The 24,298-nt window shown below is 42.2% G+C and overlaps 1 protein-coding gene across 1 annotated transcript in view; it reads left to right on the forward strand.

Annotated features, from left to right (window-relative positions):
• COLEC12 (collectin subfamily member 12) overlaps positions 1-24,298 on the forward strand; it is a 40,049-nt gene that overhangs the window by 11,107 nt on the left and 4,644 nt on the right. The window contains exons 5-9 of the mRNA XM_008055646.2: positions 111-209; positions 894-1,940; positions 13,708-14,196; positions 15,147-15,283; positions 16,499-16,608. Of these exons, the coding sequence (XP_008053837.2) occupies positions 111-209; positions 894-1,940; positions 13,708-14,196; positions 15,147-15,283; positions 16,499-16,608 (1,882 nt within the window). The remainder of the gene's footprint in view (positions 1-110; positions 210-893; positions 1,941-13,707; positions 14,197-15,146; positions 15,284-16,498; positions 16,609-24,298) is intronic.

The following is a 24,298-nucleotide window of genomic DNA, read 5'->3' on the forward strand; positions in this document are numbered from 1 at the left end:
TTTCTTCAGTATTTTTCCTTTATTCAGTGTTGAAACGATTTCTTATTTTGAAACTGAAAAATAAAATATGAGTAGGTATGTGGACTAATGCATGACTTTTCCAATCTTAGTTGTAGAGAAAATGGACAATGTCACAGGTGGCATGGAGACATCTCGCCAAACCTATGATGACAAACTCACAGCAGTGGAGAGCGACCTGAAAAAATTAGGTAATCGGCAACAAGAATGAAACATTATGTGCAGTCCATTGACTCTAATTTGCGTAAATAATCACTGCTTTTTAGAGTAATGTTGCTAGAAATTCTCATTTATCTGGAAGGATGTTTAATTTTTGTTTTGTATGTTGAGTCTACCTTCATGATTTAATTCAAAAACTGTCATCTGCCAAATAAAATTCAAAGGCCAATGCCAACTGAAAAGGACCACAAGTACCCTTTATTAAAAACTCTTGTACAAAATGTGCAGTAAATTCCTATTTGAAATATTCTAAACTACATGGAAGAATTATAGAAATTAATTTATAAAATAAAAGCTCCCAGCCCATTGTATTCATTGATTTTTGTTTTCATTTTTATAAAAATAATTTTCATAAATTTAAGAAGTTGTATTCCTCTTGACACCTTACCAGTGCCCTAGAATCCAGTAAACTTCCCCTCCTTGTTTAAGAAAAGTCTTCACTCAAGTTTGTCAGTCCTGGTACTGAGCACCCTTTCTATTTCCCCAGGACCCAATTTTAATAGAAACATGCATTTCACTAATGCAGAGCTGTCTGCATATACCACCAATCTTTATCTGAAGTACAGTACATCCCAGTTAAGTGTCTTTGGGCTCTTTGACCTTGCCTAATGCTTCTCCATGCCACTGGTCTAAGTAACAAACATTTCTTATCCCAGGGGACCAAACTGGGAAGAAAGCTATAAGCACCAACTCCGAACTCTCCACCTTCCGATCAGACATTTTGGATCTTCGTCAGCAACTTCGTGAGATTACAGAAAAAACCAGCAAGAACAGAGATACGCTGGAAAAGTTACAGGCAAGTGGGGATGCACTGGTGGACAGGCAGAATCAACTGAAAGAAACTTTGGAAAACAACTCTTTCCTCATCACCACTGTAAACAAAACCCTGCAGGCATATAATGGCTATGTCACGAATCTGCAGCAAGATACCAGTGTGCTCCAGGGCAATCTGCAGAACCAGATGTATTCTCATAATGTGGTCATTATGAACCTCAACAACTTGAACTTGACCCAGGTGCAGCAGAGGAACCTCATCATGAATCTGCAGCGGTCTGTGGATGACACAAGCCAGGCTATCCAGCGAATCAAGAATGACTTCCAAAATCTACAGCAAGTTTTCCTTCAGGCCAAGAAGGATACCGATTGGCTGAAGGAAAAAGTGCAGAGCCTGCAGACACTGGCTGCCAACAACTCTGCCTTGGCCAAAGCCAACAATGACACCCTAGAGGATATGAATAGCCAGCTCAACTCATTCACAGGTCAGATGGAGAACATCACCACTATCTCTCAAGCCAATGAGCAGAACCTGAAAGACCTTCAGGACCTACACAAGGATGCGGAGAATAGAACAGCCATCAAGTTCAGCCAATTGGAGGAACGCTTCCAGCTCTTTGAAACGGATATTGTGAACATCATTAGCAATATCAGTTACACAGCCCACCACCTGCGGACGCTGACCAGCAATCTGAATGAAGTCAGGACCACTTGCACGGATACCCTAACCAAACACACGGATGATCTGACCTCCTTGAATAATACACTAGCCAACATCCGTTTGGATTCTGTTTCTCTTAGGATGCAACAAGATATGATGAGGTCAAGGTTAGACACTGAAGTGGCCAACTTATCAGTGATAATGGAAGAAATGAAACTGGTAGACTCCAAGCATGGTCAGCTGATCAAGAATTTTACAATACTGCAAGGTAAGTCACAATTCTAAATTTGTGTTCGTATTAGTTACCTGTTGCTACATAACAGCTTACCCTAAAAGTTGGCAAATATTTATTGTCTAATAGTTTCTGTGAATCAAGAATTCAGGAGTAGCCTAGCAGGTGGTCCTGACTCAGTATTTCTCATAAGATCTTAGCCAGGATTGCACTCATATGAAGCCTTGTTGTAGCTGGAGGATCTGCTTCTAACATAGCTTACTCATATGACTTTTGGCAAAAGGCCTCAGTTCCTCACCATGTGAAATTTCTTGAGTGTCCTCACAACATAGCAACTGGCTGTCTTCAGAACAAGTGGTTCAAGGAAAAGAGAAAGAAGGAAGCTACAATGCCTTTTGTGACCTAGCCTCAGAAGTCACACGCCATCACTTCCACCACATTCTATTCTTTAGAAATAAGGCACTAAGTCAAGCCCATACTCAAGGAGAGGAAAATGAAGTTCTACATCTCGAAAAGAAGTGTAGCTTAGAATATATGGACACTGCTTAAAGGTGCTCCATTAATTATTTGTTGAATAATAGATAGTTTAAAATGGATTTTCTTAGTGCCTGAGCTATTTCAATGCCAATATAAATTTGGCTCCTCTGAAAGCAAGATTAATTCTTTTAGGTCACGAAGCTACCATTAAGGGATTGTTTCTGAATGTCGTGAGCCAATGGATGGTTGGTCATTGCAATTAACTGTAAGGCCACAGATGAGGGAGATAGTGTGACTTGCATATAAAATCTGAGTCTTACTATTAAGGTCATTCATATAAATGACTCAGATTAAGTCTACTTTTGAAAATTTTCAGCAGCCATATATTAACAGTATTTTCCAGTCACAAACTATTTTCACAGGTTTTAAGTTGCAAGTATTGTGTGGAAGATGCTATACTCAGTACTCTGGATATTGTATGTAAAGGAGACCTGATGGCCCATGTCCTTCGTTAGCTTAAAATAAAGAAAAATTTAAGGCATCAGAAGACAAGCTATAAACAAATGTTCAAGGGGAAGACATTACACAGGGCATGAATCATTGAAGGCCACCCTAGGGTGTGTCTCCACATTAGTCGAATGACAAAGTATAAAGAGTGGTAGTTAATGAGCCTCTGTTTAGCCTGGAGAAAGGTCCAGATGGCAGATGGCAAGACCCTGTTCAACAACTTTGTAACTAGCATAGGATATAGATGACCTGATAATCCAATACTTATATGCCATGCACTGTATATGCTAATCAGTGGGAGATAGAATCATAATCCAAAATGATCTAGAGAGTCTGCAACAGAAACGAGATGACTGGGTGTTCACCAAATGAAATAGGGAATACATGTAAAATCTTCCTCATAATAGGATAAGACCAAACAGACAAATGTTGATGGGAAGTCCTGACTTGAAGGAAGTGTGCATGAAGCATGGGGTTTTTAGTTGACTGGAAACAATTAAATGTATTTTTCTTCCAGGGAAGCTAATGTGATCTTCTGACTGTATTACTAAAAATATGAGACCGGGCGCAGTGGCTCATGTTTGTAATTCCAGCACTTTGGGAGACCAAGGTGGGAGGATTGCTTGAGGCCAGGAGTTCAAGGCCAGCCTGGGTGAGACCTCATCTCTACAAAAAAATGGAAAAAATTAGCCAAGCGTGGTGGCATACACCTGTAGTCCCTGCTACTTGGAAGGCTGAGGCAGGAAGATCACCTGAGCTCAGGAGGTCATGGCTGTGATAAGCCATGATTGTGCCACTGCGCTCCAACCTGGACAATAGAGTGAGACTCTTACTCAAATAAATAAATGCATGAATGAATGAATGAATCCAAAATAAAGGAAGTAATATCTGACTCTGTTCAGTATGTCAAACCACCCCTGGAAATAGTGCTTAATTTGGGGAGCCCCTCTCAAGAGAGAGATTCATGGACTAGCACACTCAGAAAAGTAGGATCAGACTGATGGTGTCTAGAAACCTTGCTGCAAGGAAGATTGAGAACCTAGGAGCTTTAACCTGTAGGACAGCCGGCTTAGTGGGGAACAAAGTAGCCACTTGCAACTATTTAAGGTTGCTTCGTTTGAGGGGTGCCACTTGGTGTTCATTAAAGGAAGATCTGTTTTGGTTTTATAGAATGTTCTTTATTAAAATGAATGTTACCTGAAACTGTAATGGCTTCCCTGAGCAATATGGGTGCCCAACTCTAGAGGGCCTGGGACAGTTGCAAGTCAGGGATGTAGCAGGTATTAGCTGAATAAGGGGTAGGCCTTCAAATGATAAGAAAGTTTTTCAATGCCTGATGTTTTTTGTATTCTTTCAGAATGGGGACTGATAGCAGCAGTTATATACCCTCATAAAATAAGAGCTTTCTAAATGTGACTTGAAATTGTCATACCTTTGACATATTATCATGGTATTGTAGGTATTTTCTAGCTATTAATTTCTTTTCTTTTTTTTTTTTTTTGAGTTAGAGTCTCACTCTGTCGCCCAGACTGGAGTGCAGTGGCCGGGACCTCGACCTGCTGGGCTCCGGCGATCCTTTCGCCTCAGCCTTCCAAGTAGCCGAAATTACAGGCATGCGCTACCATGCCAAGCTGATTTTTTGATTTATTGTAGAGATGAGGTCTCGCTGCCCAGGCGGGTCTCGAACCCGTGGGCTTAGGCAATCCACTCACCTCAGCCTCCCAAAGGTACGGGATTACAGGCTGAGCCACCGAGCCCGGCTGCTATTAATTTCATAGTTTTTTTTATTGCATTAGCTTAAGTGTCAGCTTGTCTTCTTAAGGAAACTTCTGACAGCATGGCTTGTCAGCTAAGTAGATATATGAAAAGATCACAGTTGAAGATTAGGCCCTGGATGTTTAAATTAATGTTTCTATTATCATGATTATTTTTACCAGATATAATACTGAGTGTGAGTGTATTGAGTGCTTTTCACAAACCATCCTAGTGAATCCTGACAACTCTATGAGCTGGTACTTATAATATCACACCAGATTATAGATGAAGAAATTAAGGCTTAGAGAGGTTTAAGCAATCTGCTCAAGTTTACACGAATGAAAATTAACTAAGCAGAATTTGAGCCTGTGTCCTCTGGGGGCTAAAGCCCATAATGTTAAATTCAGGGATAGTCACTGAAACTGTGACCCTCCTCCCTGTACCCCAGAATGAACCTGAGGGTCGGTGAGTTGGTTGGGATTTTCTAAATGTGAAGGGGATATTTTAAGCAAGGTGGTGAGATGATCTGCTTTATTAGTTTTACAAAGTCATTCTGGGAGCTGGGAAGAGAACAGATCATAGGGAAGTGATGGTGGAGGCAAGGTTCAGTGAGAGCATGGATCAGTTATTGCGGACTTAGAATGGAATGATAGCAGTGGAGATGGGAGATGTGGGTTTCCTTATTTAGGAGGAGTCTTGAGAAAGAATTAAGGGTCGCCCTTAATTTGCTCTGACAATAGGGACCTCTGCTTAGGGCCTGTTTTACAAGGTCCTGACTGGCCTCCTCTAGCCAGTCAGGTGAGGAGGCCACAAATTCAAGGGGCTGTGAATATCCAGAACCCACCCCAACTCCTTCTTGTCCATGTTTGGTGCCCAGGACCCTGTAATTCCCTACTCAGTTGCCCAGATACAAAGGGGCAGCTAAGAGGCACCTATGTGTTGCAGGGGTGGGAGGAGGTGTGAACAGAAACTGAACACAGGGTGTGGGGTTGGTGTGCGTGGCTGAACGAGGCCGATCTGCTGGACCTGAAGATAGGTCAGTTGTGGGGGCTGAGGGAAAGAGGAACGGGATGTCTTCTAAGGTTTTAGTATGAGCAACTGGGTGAATGACACAGACAGGAGATGCAGAAGAAGAGAGGCTTGTGTAGACATGTTAAGGGGGAAATGCCTCTTAGAATGAGGTTTCTGACACAGTCTCTGTGAAATTCCTCAGGAAATGATTTCTGAATGATGTTTTCTTTTTCACATATGCTTTCCTGTATCACATTTACCCCTGGTCTTGTTGTTCACTGCACTTTCGGAGAGCTGATCTGAGAAACTTCCCACACCAGCCAAGCTACTCCATTGCTATTCACTCTATTCAACTACCTCCAGACCAGCAATACCCACCAGGTATTCTGAGAGAAGGAGAGACTGAGGGGAAGAGTGAACTCCATTTCTGAATGCAAGTGTTACCTCCCAGGCTTCTCCATCTCTAGCGCCTTTCCTCTTTCTGAACATGCACATCTCATGAGGGAAACACGATTGAATAAGGATGGACTAATATTGGTTTATGTGGGGCTGGCCTCTGCAAGATCCAAAATATTCTGATGCTTTCTGGAAAATTCCTGTTGACTAGTACTTAATGAACCCCATTGCTCACTGTCCAGTCCCGCCACATGAGACATTTACCTCATTAAGAAGTGGAAGCTTCCTGAGACTGACTGACTGCACGAAGGCAGATGACAGTGTGGAAATAGATGTTTAATTACATGCTGAATCCTGGCAACAGTTTTCTCTGTATCCGTCAACCAAAAAATCTTATTTTTTTGTTTTGTTTCAAATGACGTAAGGATTTTTAACAATTATATACACAGAGGGCTTCTCACACTCCTGCACAGGAAGATCACTCCATTTCCCAGGCTATTCCTCTGCAAGCTAAGGAAAGTGTCAGTTACATCCTTCCCGTATAATTAGACATCTTCCCTCTCTGCTCTTCTGAGAGAGGCCTAAGATTTAATGAGTAAGAATAAGAGCTCTGGAATCAGACAGACCTGGATTCACAGATTAAGTTCCTCATCCTCTCTGTGTCTCAGTTTCCCCATCTGAGTTATGAGGACTCAGTGAAGTGATATAAATAAAGTACCCAGTGCAGTGCCTAGCAAAGGGCCAGCATAATACCCAAGTGTGAATGAATGCAGTTCCTATCAAAGATGTCCTTCTTGTTGTAGCTATAGCCAGTACATTGTAGTAGAAAACAAAATAGCATTTTATGTGCATGAAGAATGAAATTGTATAGATGGGGTTAAGGTTGATTTGAGTCCAAAGGTACTTACTGCTGGCTCTCCGGTGCTGCTGATAATTAGCTTTCATGCATTCTTTCTGTCCACATTTGTGGAGTGTCTGTGATATGCCAGTCACACTGCTGAACACTTTGTCAAATTGTCTATTTTCATTGTGATGTCTTTTTAAGGTAGGAATTACTTGCATTCTCCATTTGCAGGGAAAGGAACTCAAGTACAGAGAGTCTGAGTAACTTATCCAAGGTCAAACTGCTAGTAAATGGCAGACACTGCCAAACTCTGGTCTAAGTTCCCAAACCTGTGCTTCTACCATGAACAGATAACATGTTTGGGGAGGTTGAAATGGCAAGAGTCTGTTTACAGAAGAGCAGTTGGTTAAGGCCTCAATAAAGGATTGACATTTGAGCTGAATTTTGAACGATGTATGGAAAGGCTGACAGGACAGGAGAGAGGCAAGGTAGTTTAGGGAAGAGGCCTCAGTTTTTCCCATGACCAACCTACTCCCTCTTGCTACACATCCCCAAACAAGACTGCATGTCTGGGAAGCCTTGAGAGCAGCCTTCAGAAGGCACAGAAGCAGACCATGGCAAGTTGGTGAGAAACAGTGGTTTAAATATACTCTCTTCTGTGGACAAGGAACTTCTGAGGCTTTCCAAAAGCCAACTGTTCAAACTTGGAGTCAAGAATTAAATTATTCTTCAAGTTATGATTGCCACATAATATCTATTAAATTGTTTTTTAGGCCGGGTACATTAGCTCATACCTATAATCTCAGCACTTTGGGAGGCTGAAGTGGGCAACATAGTGAAACCCCCATTTCTTAAAAAAAAATTTTTTTTAATCCCATTTTAATGTGTACATTCCTTTTCACCTCAGTGAAGCAGAATGACTTTTTCATATTGTAGATGTTTAATAAATATTTGATTAATTGCATTCAAAGTAGATTTTTAAATGAGGAGAAAAATGTGTCCAGTTGTATCACTGTTTTTTATACCTTGTGTCCCTTTCAGTGTTGCCACCAGTGAGTCTTAACATTAAGTCTCTAAGATTTTGGATGGCAGTAAGAATTAAAGTAGTTTATTTTCTTTCTGTTAAGCACCAGCAGTTTTGTTGGAAAACACATTTAAAACTTACCTTGGGTAGGAAACAGTGCTGGGCACTTCTCAAGGCCTGCAGTTCCATTTACCAAAACAGAAACACCACAGTGATTTAAAGCTTTCCGTTCTCTTTGAACTGCTTGTTTAGAAAATTCAGGTTTTCAAGACTCCCAAAGCCATGGAACCTGGGGACCATGGGGTAGAGGTTTCACTGGCAGCACAAACCCAGGGCTGCTTAGAGTTCTGGAGTTATTCGTATGCAGGCATTTCTGGAGCTTGTGACAGCTTTACCAGCCACATGGGTATCCTGGCATTTCAGAAACCTGAGCCAGTGAGCCACCCACTTGGTCTTGACATTGAATTAGAATTTCAGCCAGTTTGAAAGCAAATCTCAAATGTCCTTCTGCATGGGACATCACATGGGCCTCCACATGCGGCGCTTTTATTTATTTATTTTCTTTCTTGATTCCAAATTCAAGTTGTTACTGCACAAGCTCATAAATACTCTGTCATTTATTTCATTTTTTTTTTGTTAAGGCACTAAGGGTAGCTTATATTTTATTTCGTTTTACTTTTACTTTAACAGCTGCCCAGTAAAAGATTCAAATAAGACCTAAAAACTGAGATCATCCAGGTGCTAATAAGCGATACCAGCATCCCTGGTCTTAGAGGAGAAAGGTACCTAGCATTAATAATCCCCTTCTTTTTTTTTTGAGTCGGAGTTTTGCTGTATTGCCGTGGTTGGAGTGCAGTGGCACCATCATGGCTCTCTGTAGCCTTGATCTCCTGGGCTCAGGCTATCCTTCCACCTCAGCCTCTTAAGCAGCTGGGACTTCAGGTGCATGCCACCACCCTGGCTAATTTCTTAAGGTTTTATTTTATTTTATTTTGGTAGATATGAGATCTCACCATGTTACCCAGGCAGTTCTTGAACTCCTGGGATCAAACAACCCTCCTGCTTCAACTTCCCAAAGCGCTAGAATGATGGACTTGAACCATTTTGCCTAGCTAATAATCTACTTTTTATGAGGATCCAGTGTTGACTTTTATAATGGTTTTTAACTTTTTGTCAATGATTTTTTTAAAAAAGCAAATGTCTACCCTATCTTAATGAGCAAAGTACATTATATGGACCCCCTTATATGTGAGACACACAGAATGCATTTGCACATGCACAGTGTCTGAGGGCAGACAGTGCCAGCTCTCTGGTGGTTTGTACAAGGCTGGAACAGTTGTGAAGGGAGACATGAACCACAGTATGTGTGTCAGTTTGTCACAGCAGTTTGTCACAGCCATGAACACTGAGCTTTATTGTCTTATTAAGAAAGAGACAGGTAACCTATTTAAGATGGATGTAGTACTTTGTGTGGGGAAATTTGATTTTTATACTAATCCCAGCCAGGAAATCCATTACAACTAGGATCTTAGATCTTTATCAAAGGAAAAAAACTTACATCCTCTCCCAATATCTACCCCCTTCCTTCACAAGACCTTGGAGTTAGCACCTGCTGGAATTTCATGCTGTCTGTGGATTTCACACTTGATGTCATCTTCAGATAGGTCACAACTTACCTGTGGAGTGGTTGAGGACATTTAGCAACCACTTTCAATTTAGAGGAAAATAACTAAATACCATAAACTACCTTACACCAGAAAGAATATGAGTGAAACCTGTCACCCCAGATAAGGGAGGTTTTAGATTCATGTCAGGAGAGGAAAAGAGATTTATATGTTTTTGGAACACTGTCACCAGAGGAATGTGATCTGGAAGAAATATAACTCCTCTCCAACCCGCCAAATCCGTCTGTCAAAACAGGAAGACAACCCCTGAACAGTTACTATTTCATTGTCATAGGTAAACTCATTTCTGTAACTTGCAAGTATGGCAAGTTATCCCAAGTTATCCCAAATGCGAGGGATAGTGACACACTAATTATTGGCAAATTTTTTTTAAAGAGAATCAAGTTAAAGAATTTCTAAAACAATTTTCCAACATGTTGTCTTCATTATTTGGATTTCTTAAGATTAAACATAGAACATAAACAAAACAGAAATAGTTGAGAAGTATTACTTTTAATTTTGCTGTTATTTTACAAATATTTGAATTTTTTGGCCTAAATTATCTGTGTTTTTTCACTAGAATCTTCTCTAATGCCACATTCATTGTGAGTGAATACACTATCATCTTCCTCATGATTCATCTCTAGGGTTTGTTTCTCAACTACAGAAAGGAACTATATTACTTTTTTAAAGGAGATAAATCTGGCAGCAAAAAGTCCACCTCATCTCTCTTGGCCAAGTGGTATAGTCTATTTAATGAGCCTTCTCAGGTTGAACAGTAAAAAAGTCAGATTGCAGTTGAGGAGACCCACAATTCATGTGTGCCAGCAGGGTCAGGAAAGACAGATATTCTCATAATGTTTACATAATGGGAGCCACAGTCTACCAGATTGGTAGATTAGTCCTCTTAGAATACAGTGAGGGGCACCAGGGAGGTCACCCTTCCCCAAGTGTTCCTCTCTTCTGATCACTCCTGGGACACAAAATGTTAACATTAGAGTGCTGGATATTTTGTTTTGTTTTGTTGGCAGGGTCTCACTCTGTCACTCAGGCTGGAGTGCAGTGGCACAATTATAGTCCACTGCAGCCTTGAACTCCTGGGCTCAAGTGATCCTCCCCCACTCAGCCTCCCAGGTAGTTAGGACTAGAGGCATTAGCCACTATGCCTGGCTAATTTAAAAAAAAAAAAATTTTTTTGTAGAAACAGGGTCTCACTGTATTGCCCAGGCTGCTTTTGAACTCTTGGCCTCAAGAGATTCTCTCATCTCAGCTTCCCAAAGCACTGGGAATACATGCATAGGCCACCATGCCTGGCCTAAACTGGACTTTTTAACAATGATATGCAGATATTTCATAAATACTCCCTGAGTAGTGACTATGAGATACACCCTTTGAGGTGCCAGCCTCAGTAGAGAGTCTTCAGTAGAACAAACAAGGACTAAAGATTAGAGAAGGAGGGAAAGCTTCCATCTGGAGTGACCTAGGAAACTGACAGGAATTTCCCAGAAGGGTATGAGCAGAAGAAAGTCTAAGAGAAGAGATATGTTCAAGTACAGAGGAGGATGGAATAAACACATGTGAGACCAGGTCTTGAAGGACCTTGGTGCCAGACTGAATATTCTTGAGCAAGTAGAGCTCAGAACTGACTTGAAGGAAGACAAGAGACAGAGTGAAATGAATGGAAAGGAATCATGGGTAGAAAGATCAGTTAAGAGGTGACTGAAAATCTACCAGAGTAGCCAGAGAGAGAGGTAGGAGGAAGAAAGCCCACACTAGGGTCATGAATGGGGTAATGGAGAGAAGAGAGACTGTGACAATGTGGAAGAAGGGATGATGGAGGGAGAACATAAACAGCAAAGAGACGAGAAGTCAGTTGCAGACATGCCAGCTTGGAGGTGCTGGCTGGACATCTCAGCGAAAATGGACTATCTTACTAGTAGACAGAAATAAGGACCCAGAGACCAAGAGAGCTAAAGATAGGGAAGAACCAACAGGAGCTGTGGGTAGAGGTCAGAGGTCATTGAGATGAGTTCAGGTAGAGGGTGCTTCAACCCAAAGTCTTCTAAAGTCTCCTATTTGTGGGGTAGATAACACTAGAAAGAATGCATTTAAACTAGTCCTAGTCATTAGCAAAATCTCTGTTATGACTTGGAAGAGGGTCCTGCCAACCTGTGAGCAACATCATGGTTTGCCTTAAATAAGGAAAGCCGAACCTAGAGCCTGGGCTTCTGCTAAGGCTATGGAATATGGAAACAGATATGGATGAGTTAGACTTGGGGCCATAGATACTACGGGGGTATTGTGATGTCCATCAAGCCCTAGGGTGGGGAGAGGCAGAGGGAGATCTTCCTACAGAGGCGAAAAGGACTGCTTCACAGTTCTGTCATCAGACCAGTGGGGGAGAGGGGCAGGGAGCAGAAGGGATAAAGAAATTAAAGGTAAATCAGCTACCCATCCTTCATAACCCCGGCACTTCCATCCTTCCAACTTTAAAGGTTTTCTGCTTCTATAGCAAGAATAAATGTGGGCTTCTTATCGTGCCAAATTGTGAGGTCTCAGAAACTCTAAGGTACATTTATTTCAACATCAGAAGACCTGAATGCATGTCCCAGCTCCACTACTGGATTGTAATCGAGCTTGTCTTATTCTCCTTGGTATATCTGTTCCTAGTAGTGAAGTAACCTTGAACAAGTAGCTGGATGTTTCTGACCTTATGTGTCCTCATTTGTGCAATGGGGGAATAATATGTCATAGGCAAGGTCAGTTGACATAATGTATGCGAAAGGACCTTGAAAATTGTCATTCATTATGCAAATCCTAGTTGTGTGAAGTTCCTGTTACCCCTGAGAAACTCAAGAAAAGAAAACAATTCCGTATTAAATGGGCTTCTTTATGGGATGATGGGGATGAGCAGGTACACATTTGCTTTCCTTTACACCCCTGCTAATGAGATGTTCCACCTAACATTTTTTCTGTACCCCACCTTCCCTATTTGTATTATTAAACTAACAAACCAACCCAGAGGGTTTGGGCACCTGTCCACAGTGGGCAGCAAAACCCCACCCAGCTTTCCCACAGAGACTTCCCATCCCTCAGAGCTGGTTCATGGGTGAGTGAGGCCGGCACTAAGGTTAGCAATATCCCCACAGCTTTGGTAGAAAGATTGGGAATGCAAGATGGGATGCGACAGAGAGGAAGAGGCCAGGGCTTGGTTGTGGTGTGAAAGAATTAACAGACCAATGCTTCTTCTCAGGACTTCATGGCCTTTTGTGGTCTCATTCAACCCTGTGTCCCACAATACCTTCACATGGTACTTGTCATATAATAATAGGTCATTAATAAGCATTTGTTAGATGGATGAAAAGAGGAAACAAATGAAAGGAACTCCTGATCCCAACCTGCACAACTTATCTGCTGATGACAAAATAGGCCCAGGTGAACCCCAGGTTAATAGTGTGGGTCACTGTAAGTAATGAGGAGACCACAGTTGCCAGAGTCTGTATGAAGGACATCAATGGGGCGCTAAGAAGCTGTGCACCATTAAGATAACATTCTAAATGCTTGGAGTGGGAAGGGTGAGCTTATTAAAGAACACACACAGTTTTATTGGTTTGCTCAGACTGTTATAACAAATATCACAGACTGGGTTCCTTAAACAACAGAAATGTATTTCCTCACAATTCTGGAGGGAGGAAGTCTGAGGTCAAGGTGTCAGCAGGATTGTTTCCTCTGAGGCCTCTCTCCTTGGCTTGCAGATGGCCATCTCCCTGTGTCCTCACATGATCTTCCCTCTGTGTGTGTCTGTGTCCTAATCCCTTCTTTAAGAACACCGGTCATATTGGCTTAGGGTCCACCCATATGACCTCATTTTAACTTGATTCCTGCCAAGTACAGTCACATTCTGAGGTGCTGGGCTTTAGGACTTCAACATATAAATTTGGAGGAGGACTTATATAATTCAACCCATAACAATCAAAAATAGTATGATAAACAGGTAATTCTTACTTAAAGTATATATTTTGAATGCTAGATGTTTTCTATTTGAAGATTTTGCAAGAAGATAAATTCTTCACACACTGTTATTCACAATGGATTTTATGTTTACACCATTTTTTTATGTTTTAGGTCCTCCTGGCCCCAGGGGCCCAAAAGGTGACAGAGGATCCCAGGGATCTCCTGGTCCGACTGGCAGCAAGGGACAGAAAGGAGAGAAGGGGGAGCCTGGTCCACCTGGCCCCGCTGGAGAGAGGGGCCCAACTGGACCTGTTGGCCCCCCTGGAGAGCGCGGCAGCAAAGGCTCCAAAGGCTCTCCCGGTGCCAAAGGCTCCCGTGGGTCCCCCGGAAAGCCTGGCCCTCAGGGGCCCAGTGGGGACCCAGGTCCTCCAGGCCCGCCTGGCAAAGATGGACTCCCCGGCCCCCAGGGCCCTCCTGGCTTTCAGGGCCTGCAGGGCACTGTTGGGGAGCCTGGGGTGCCTGGACCTCGGGGGCTGCCAGGCTTGCCTGGGGTGCCAGGCATGCCAGGCCCCAAGGGTCCCCCTGGCCCCCCTGGCCCATCAGGGGCAGTGGTGCCCCTGGCCCTACAGAACGAGCCAACCCCAGTGCCAGAGGCCAATGGTAAGTCTGGGCCCTCCCTCTTCTGGGGGGACAAGGCAGTGGGTACTCAAGACTGAGCCAACCCCCAGCATGCATTCCCCCCCACCCAATTTTATTTGGCATTGAAGGCATCATGAGGGGCAGTATATGGCCTCTGCTGCTGTAACATTCCTCCATGCTTGGACACATGTGTTTCTCTTTAAACACCATCAGGTTCCTTAGCGCTTGTTGATTTGAAGGAGTCAGCCCTCAGAAGACAAACACATTTCCTTCATGGAAGCCTGTGACTGGTGGTTCCGAACACCCTTTCCCCACTTTATATTCACACTCTGGCCATAGACCACTCCCTCAGTTAACCCCACCAATTTGCAGATGGAACTTTTTGTGGTTGATGCCCAGATTTCACTTTTTTTTTTTTTGAAAAGGTGGTATTATGATGCCTTCTAGTCTTTTGATGATTAAATCTTTGGCAAAACTCAACTTTTTGGTCAGCATCCAAGCCTATTTTTCTCTCATTTGTCCCAGCCCTGATTCCACTTGATTTTTTTCAGCAAGACTCAGGTTCTCTTTGTTGATCCATGAGCCCAGTTTGGGTTCTGAGTTCTCACATCCAGTTATTTATAGGTTCCACATGATTCCAGACTGATGGCGAACATCGCCTGCCCTGCTTTTTGTTGTTGTTTCTGTTATTTCTGTCATTGTAAAGGCTAATCCAGATGCAGAACAACAAAGACCCAGTCAGAGATATTTCCCAGATTTTGTGGTTTTTGACTACTGTGTGCCCAGCAGTCCATTCTTCTGGGCTAGTCTTTGCTCTGAGCATGTCCACAAATGTCAGTCACAGGCTCCACAGGTGGGCGTTTGGGCTGCTCCTGGCGAGGCCTTACTTTGGCCTCTTAAATACAGCTGAAGAAAGGCAGAATACTTTCTGTGTTTTTTTAAATCAGTGTTTTTAACTTTTGCATTCCTAGGCTGCCCGCCTCACTGGAAGAACTTCACAGACAAATGTTACTATTTTTCGATTGAGAAAGAAATTTTTGAGGATGCAAAGCTTTTCTGTGAAGACAAGTCTTCACATCTCGTTTTCATAAACACGAGAGAGGAACAGGTATGTTTGCTGCATATTTGGTTGAGGGAAACTATAATTTAAAGCTAGTTTGCATCTGGAAATTGCATGCTTGTTGGGGATTCAGAGATGAATTCCTAGTTACATAAACACGGGAGGCGACATTATGGAGATTTTGGTTTTACCCAGTGGCTAGAAGCATGCATGGCATTGGAATTAAATCCTTATACACTTTCACCTGGAAGAGGCTGCCCATTAGGCCGGGAGATGTGTGGCTCCTCCCAGTGGCTGTCCAGAGAATGATAATGCAAATAAGAAGCTTGAGGGCCGCCACCAGTCACCTGTGGAGACTGAGGCAGAGGCATGAGCACTATAGGAGTGGGGTGGGGTACAAGGAACTGGGCATGGCCCAAGAGGGGTTGAGAAGAGCAAGAAGGCCAAGGGGGCAGAGTCCACACTTGATAATGATAGCAACCATTCATTAGACCCCTACTGTGTGCCAGGTTCTGTACGACTGCTTTCTCCCTTAAACCTCACAGCAACCCTAGAACACAGGTATTATGATCCTCATTTTATAGATAAGAAAACTGAGGCCCAACAAGGTATATGCAGTAAGTGCAGAGCTAAGACTGAAACCAAAGCTTGTCTAGCACAATCTTTCTTTGGTGCCACACCATTCCAATGACTTCCCTTTCCCTAAGTTATCTCCAACAGACACAGCCCTGCAAACAGATGTTTCCCATAATAGTTGACTGAAACGAGCACATGGAGGAGAGTGATCAAGCACCCGGACTTTAGAATATACAGACCTGGTCCCAGTCCCAACTCAGCCACTACTCATTTATGTTACCTGGGTTGTTAGAGAGACTTGAAGACACACAGCATGCAGCACACTGCACATGAGGCCTGGCCCAGAGGAGGAACTCAGTAGTACCATGGCTATTCCTATCCTAGGACGTGGGAGGGATGGGTGGTAGGAGGGAAACAAGGGGAATTCATTGGGTTGCCTGAGTGATTTAGAGGAAGAGCTTCACTTTCACATCACTTGTAAACTTGTGAGAGGAAAAAAGTCAGAGCCCTAATAAAAGTGCAAAACAAAACAAGTCCATAAAAATGCAGACAGCCAAAGCAGTGTACAAATTCTGACTAACATCCTCTTTTAAATTGTCTTTTTCTTCCAAATGTTTTTTTAAAAAAAAGTCCCTCAGACATCTATTCTGAGAAATAGTAATGTACCATTACTGGCTTGTTTTTCAGCAATGGATAAAAAAGCAGATGGTGGGGAGAGATAGCCACTGGATTGGCCTCACAGACTTAGAGCATGAAAATGATTGGAAGTGGCTGGATGGGACATCTCCAGACTACAAGTGAGTGCTTAGAAACTTCAGATTGGTGATCAGTCTCTCACTGTTCTATGCCTTCACCTCTTGTCCGACTCCCTACAGTTTTCTCCTTAATGACCTTGTCCTAGACTCTCCTCTCAAACCAAGGCTTCAGGTACCAGTTGCATATTTCCACTAGGGAAACTGTGGTTGACAGTTGATATGCTGTCAAGTAGGGTTTTTCTTTTCTCTTTTCATGGTGTGTATTTTTTTTTTCCATTTCTAAGGAAAAAAAAATAATGAGATTCATAAAACCACACAGCACTGTACTTCTGGCTGGGGCATTTTCTTTAAATGCTTCGACACAGGATAATGGAGCCCAGACAACCCGATGCATGTTCAGCCTTCACCCCAGGCTCGTTTCTGAGGGCTGGGGAGCTCCCTTCAGGATAACACTGTGGGTGCCATTGATGGACTTCTGGGCAAAACGTGATTATAAACTACAGATGTATAACTCTCTTACATATGGGAAGTTCAAGTGCATCATAAAGAAAATTGCATTTGTGGGAAAACCTTCCCCTAAAGGTTTGAAGATTCCCTGTAAGTCTGAAGTGACCTGAGTTCTATAAAAGCAACAACAAAGAAGGGAAGCACTCTGTAGTACCTTCTCAGATCTTCTAGGGGCACAGAAGCCTCCAAAGCCTCATCCTTGTGGGCAGAAGGGGGGATGTTAGCTCCTCCCCTAATCCCACCCAAGGGCCTAAAGATGAATATTTTGTACCAATTCGAATTTCACTTCTGCCTCTAATAGATGTGAAAACAGGCAACAAGTTGTACCAAATGGAAGAGAATTTGTTAAAAACAAAACCAAACAAACACCCCTGAGTAACTTTTAGTTTGTTGGAGACAGAGAAGCCAGGCCCTGCTGAAGCACCACCAGGCACAAGAACATTGCAGCATCGAAAACACCTTCCAAGCATGGTGCAGAGTCCACCGCAGAGCCTCTGGGCTGTTTGGTGCCAGTAGAGGAGAAAACAAAAGTGTTTCAGGTCCAAGATAGTCTCCCAGATATTGAGGCATAGGCCTGTATCAGTTGAGGAGGTAGTAGTAACTCAGAAGTGATGGAGAGACCAGACAGAGTTTTTAAAAATGTCTCTACATGTGTGTGCCTGTGTGTGTGCAAATGGGTAGACAGACTGCTTTGTACTTTCAAATTCTTCTCATAAGGAGCAGGATCAGAGGTCGTAGGTAGAAATCAGAATAAGGCCATCTCTTTAAAAAAAAAGTGGTCAAACGTTGAGATGGAACATTTGAAGATTTTAGGTCTGCTCCTAAGGTGAACTTCAGACTGACCCCAAGGGCAAGTGGGTATCTGCTGGCAAACCTGTCAGAGATCCTGCCTGCTCCTCTGCACCTGTCCTGGGGGAGAGGAAACTATGCCCTGGCACATGCTGGCACTCGGGAATTCACCTGGCAGGCCAAGGAAAGCGCCTAGCACAGCAGGGAGGCACTTTGGAGACTCTAAACAGTTGTGAGTGTTGGCAACTAAAACAGGAGCAGTGGAGGGCTAGAGGCGGAGAAAGAGGCAGAGATTTTTTAAAAGACTAATCTGCTTCTTTGACAGTCAGGAGCACCAGGATCTTTTTGTTAAGGGAGTTGGAGGGAGCTAAAACAGAAAATCCATCTTCTCCACTTTTCTCCCTGCCATGAATGCACAAAAGGTCTGGGTTAGACTCACAAAGCAATTCAATCTTAAGCCTTCCTCCAAGAAAAACTGGATTGGCCCATATGGAACGGATTGAGCTGGAACATTACTGTCTATGCCAGCTCTCCCAAGGTGAAAATTTCTCCTCTTCCCTGGGGTCCAGCAAGAATTATGTGATTTGGAAGGAGCGCACCAGTGTTGGTACCTGGGACCTGAGAAGGATGACGTCACCAGACACCTCACTGGGAACCCAGTCCTCAGTAACAACCACCCTGGAGCCTCCGGAAAACCACGGCTTCTGCATCCCAGCCACCACATAGGCTGTGCTTCTCGTTTTCCACCCAAAGGAATACGTATGCATGTAAAAATCCCCAGGATCAAATTTTAAAAGCAAGAATAAATTAGGCAGGCATATTATGAGGTCTCAATAACCAAAGGCTAATTTAATTTGACATATAATAATAAACATTGCACAAACTAGAAAAAGAGCCAGTGCGGGTTGAAGGGAGGGAGCACATGCTTTGGAATCAGCAAGATTGGGGTTCCGGGCCTTGACCCTACAACTCTCAAAGCTGCAAGACCTTGTGCGAGTTACGCAACCATGCAAGACCTCCATTCCCCCTTTATAAAATGAATTTAACAAGAGTGCCTATGTCAGTATTGTGTTAATGAAATAATACGTATACAGGGCATTTAGTACAGGCTTGGCACATGGGGACTGCTTGAGAACTATTCCTTGCTAGTATTGGTATTATTATTATTATTATTGTCATGAATATTATCAAATTAGTGATTATAGAAAAATATTGCCTAGAATGTATATATTTTATAATATCTTTATTGGGATGTCACACACAGTATCTCACTTACATCTCACAGCAGGTTTGTGAAGAAGACAAGGAAAATATTCCCTACCATGGCCTAGAAATGGGGACTGAGCTTTAGGCCCTCAGTGGTCTCCCACCAGTATAAACCACCCTCAATTACTTCTGCTTCTATTCAGACTCACTTTTACTGTCCTCTTCTTTGTATCTGTGGCCTCTAAGCGGTGGCCCATCTACCTCCCTTGCTCCTGCCACTAACGATGATTTTTGGACCTGGTGATTGTAAGAGACTATAATGAGCAATTGTATGCCAACAAATTGGATAACCTAGAAGAATGGATGAATTCCTAGAAATGTATAGCCTATCAACACTGAATCAAGAAGAAATCGAAAGTTGAGGCTAAGTTAAGAAGATTGCTTGACCCTGTCTCTACAAAAAAAGAAAAAAAGGAAAGAAAGAAAAGAAAAAGAAAAAAATAAAAAGACCAATAACAAAAAAGGAGATTGAAGTAGTAATCAAAAACCTCCCAAAAAAGGAAAAGCTCAGAACCAAATGGTTTCACAGCCTAATTCTATCAAACATTCAAAGAGGATCTAATACCGATCCTTCTTAAACTCTCCTAAAAAATAGAAGATAAACCTGGCACCATCCTATGCCTTGCCCAGGCTACAGAAGAATTAAGTGCCACAGCTTTCCTTTTATCCTTTTTCTCCAACACACACACAGCTCTTTTGAGATTGTTCAAGGGTATTGTGGTTACTGTTACAGAGGAAATAGACAAGAGATAAAAGGCAGTCTCCTCTGCCTCTTGGCCTCACCCTGTTTTTCATGCTGAGACCTAGTTGAGAAACATGGTGCTGGAACAAACAGACAAAAAGCAACAGTGGCATGGAATAGGAGCCAAAGGCTGAGGGTACACACAGGCTGAACTCAGGCTTATGTCCCATAAAACGTGCAACCTGATTCACTGAGTCTTAGGGCTATTTCTGCCCTGAAACAGGACAGGACCAGGTGGGGAAAAGGATGGTATGAGAATCCATCTGTGATGGCCTAGGATGACGCCTGGGGTAGGTCCCCAGGTGCTTTGGGTCCACACACCAATACAGTTTCTTTTTTTTCCTGAATTTTTATTGAATGCAATTTAGTATTTTATGATTTTCTTTTCTTTTTTAATTAATTAATTAATTTATTATATAGATGTGGGGTACAATTCAGGGTTAGGTATATAAACATTGATCATGCAGGTACCCTTGTAGATGAGGTATGCCCCTCCTTCCCTTAGCAGTTTCCCTCAACTGTCAGTCCCATCCCGCCTCCCCTGTCAGTTTTCAAATACTGCAATTTCTGAAAGAACTAGAAATTGACCTTCCACATGACCCAGCTATTCCCCTATTGGGAATATACCTGGAGAAACCCAAATTATTCAACAAAAAAGATGCTTGCACACGTATGTTTGTTGCAACTCTATTCACAACAGCAAAAACATGGAACCAAACATGTTGCCCATCAAAACTGGACTGGATAAACAAAATGTGGTACATATACACAATGGAATATTATGTAGCCATGAAGAATGACAAACATATGGACTTTGCAGCAACTTGGATGGATTTGGAATCGATCATGCTCAGTGATTTATCACAGAAACAAAGAACTGAGTTCCATATGTTCTCTCATAAGGTAACCTTGAACAATTATAATGCTACAATTTCAAAAAGAAAGACTAGAGAGCCAAGATAGATTACCAAGATTTTGTCTGCCAATTAGGACAAGGTTTTTAAAAAATCAGCAAATCTCAGCATTAAAAACAAATAAACAAACCAAAAAACTTAAAATTCTTTCCAAGAAGAGACAGTTGGCCATCTCACATTTACACACACACACACACACACACACACACACACACACACACACACACACACACACACACTCTGTCCTTATTATTCTCATTTCATTAGGTCCTGTGACAACCTCATTTCTTGGCCAGCACCCACCCCATGACTGGAGGTTGGGGTTCATTCGCCCAGAGTCCTATGATAACATTTGGTGAATTATCCTAGAGTGTCTGCCATGAGCCAGCCACTGTGCTGGCTTGCAGGATCTTTTCTAAAGAGTAGAGCAGCAGTATGAGTGAGAGGTTGTAATTGGGCTCCTTGTAAAAAAGGCTGGTTTCTAGGACCACATCACAATCAAGAGGACACATCAACTCTAAATGTGGATTCGGTGAAGAGCAGGACTTCAAAGGAGGTTTCAACATTCCTCTCTCTGTTATTGATAGAACAAGTAGATCGAAAATTCAGTAGGTATATAGTAGATACTATCAACTAACTTGGCTTAATTGATATTTATGGTAAATTCCACCCAACAGCTGCAAATACACATTCTTTTCAGGTGCATATGGCAACTTCACCAAGATAAACTATATGCAGGGCCATAAAATAAGTCTTAATAAGTGTAAAAGAACTGGAATTATATTTATATGTCCTCTGACCAAAACAAAACAATTAAAAAATGACAACAGAAAGATATCTGTAAAATTCCAATTATTTGAAAATTAATCGACACACTACTAAATAACCCATAGATCAAAGGAAACCTTTGATCCTTACACAAAAGAAATCTGAAAATGTTTCACAAAACATGAAAACGTGTCAAAATGTGTGGAATGCCTAAACTCGTGTTTAAGAGGGACATTTAGAACTTTAAAATGCATATATTAGAAACATTTTTTTAAAGGTTGAAAATCAATGATCTTTACCAGGGTAGAAAAAGAAAAACAAATTAAGCCCTAAGCAAGGAGAAGGAAGGAAATAATAAAGACTGGAAAACAATGAAATAGAAAACAGATGAACAATAGAGAGGATCTGTGAAACCAGGAGCACGTCAAAACTGATCTTTCTACTCTTCAGGGAATAAATGTGGGTGTGTCACTCGGCAGATTGTCATTAGGACTGAGGGAATCAGACACACATGGGATGCAGGCTCTGCCCAGCTGCTCAGAGCAGAACTCTAAGACCTCTCTTGCCCACCTTAGCTCATCATATTTTCCGAGAATTTCCCTAATCATACTTGAGCCTCTTCTGTTCTTTTACCCACAGGGCGTCATTTGTTGGGTATATACTGTCAAGTAATAGCTTTCATCTTGGCATCACAAAGATAAAACCTGGGTGCCTTTCGGTCCACGAAGACTGCTCCATATAATATTATGCATTGTGTTTTTAGAGTATAGAACTGTAGAATGGAAGGGACTGAAAGAGAACCTTCAGCATCCTCCAATTCAGTAATAACCCATTCTGGTTCACACTTACGTCTCAGGCCACAAGAGAAGAATCTTCCATAATAGAGACTGTCGTAGCAGGAAAAAAGTTTACTGCAAAAAAACCACTTCTCACTACTAAGATTTTCCCGTTTTGAGCCAGGTCCTTGCCAGAAGTTTCTTGGCCTTGAAGCTTCACTCAATCACGTGGTTGCTGGGAGAATACTTAGTTGTGAGATTGGAAGGAGCTAGTCTCAGGATTGAGAGTATGTGTTCTGCCTCCATTAGGATGAAACTCAAATCCTGGGTGCCCCACACCCACTGGCTTTACATACTTGTGTGTATTTCCAGCTCACTGAAGCTGACAGTCCATTCATTTGAAGGTCCCTGGTGTACTTAAGAGTGTGAAGTCCAAGTACATGTATATGTTGCTATCTAATCACCTCTGTCACGTGTGTACTAAAATATGGGATGCAGGGATTTTCAGCCCAGGCTTTAGCCATTCTTTCTAGAATCAACCTATGGATGAGGTTAAGGTGCTATTTAAGTTGACATTCTTCTCCAAAATATATACATTCTATCTGCCATGTTCTGTTCCATTTTATTATAAAAGCATGCAGACTGAGGGGTTTTGCCACAAGCCACTCCATGTCATTTTAGCTTTTCCTAAGAGGTGCTTTGAGACTCTGGGTAGTTGGTCTACAAAACAAATTTCCCTGCAGCCTGGCTCCAGGTTGCCCACCTCTCATCCACACTAGCCCACCCCAGTCACTTCCACTCAGGGCCACAGCCTGCATTCTGCTTTTAGTTCTAAGGAAAGCTTTGAGCACTGTATATGAAGAATTCTGGTGATCTAGAAAAACAAATAGAGAAAGATGATCAAGATTATCTCCTTTCTTATCACTTGGTTGTCTTTCTCACTAGTCAATAAGTCCCTTTTATTTACTGAACTTAAATGACTTAAAAGGAAATACAAGAGGAAAATGTAAGTGGATCTTCTAATCCCAAAGAATTCATATTTATACAATTTTTCAATTAACTGAGAAAGCAAGAATATCAAATGTCCCATCATTATACACATTCAAGAATCATAGATCACAAATTCTAGAAGCAAAATTAGAATTAAACCTCTTCATATTACTGGCATAAATGAACAAAATGTACATCCACTATGAGGGGGAACCTCCAAAACTGGAATTTACTTCTAAAAAATTGTGAACTTATCCTTGCATGTTTAAACTTCAGTCACCTTCAAAGTACTTTCCGTTTGATGCAGTACACATATTGAGACCCTTTTTTCACTGCTCAAAACAATTTTTGAAGTTGTCCATTTGGATGCCTTTTAGTGCTTCTGTCATTTTTTTGTTTCACCTCTTCCACATCAGCTAAACATTTCCGTTTGAGTACTTTTTTTAATCTGGGAAAACAAACAAACAAAGTCAGTTGGGGTAAGATTGGGTGAATAGGGAGGGTGGGGAATGGGGACCATGCCATTTTTGGTCAAAAACTGCTGAATCATTGCAGTGCGGGCAGGTGTACTCGTAAATCTCCCATCATAAAATGGGCAAATGCATTGAAGGATTTTCCAAAAAAAATTCCCTGAAGCCTAACACAGCCTCTCACAACAATGCTAGCTGGTATACTGATGCTGATGGGTTCCTAGAACATTTGCCATAGATCAAACTGTTCAGGCATCGTTGACATTTCCAGAGGCGTCTCCCAAGGTGGACAGAAATACACAAAATTGCGTGCATGAAAGTAAACTGTTCTTCCTTCCAGCCTCGTCTTATTTGGCATCACTATAACAGGCTGAGATTTTGAATTCATATGTGTCTTGTCTGTTACGTACTTTTCATGAGAGCTGGAACTTTGTCTTTTCTCTGTACCACTGTGGTGCCATTATCTAGATGATACCTGGCACATAGTAGGGCTCTGTGGATATCTTTTGA

This window comes from Carlito syrichta, unplaced genomic scaffold (genome assembly GCF_000164805.1).
Source record: "Carlito syrichta isolate Samal-C Ts95f unplaced genomic scaffold, Tarsius_syrichta-2.0.1 Scaffold301907, whole genome shotgun sequence".
NCBI classification, from domain to species: Eukaryota; Metazoa; Chordata; class Mammalia; order Primates; family Tarsiidae; genus Carlito; species Carlito syrichta.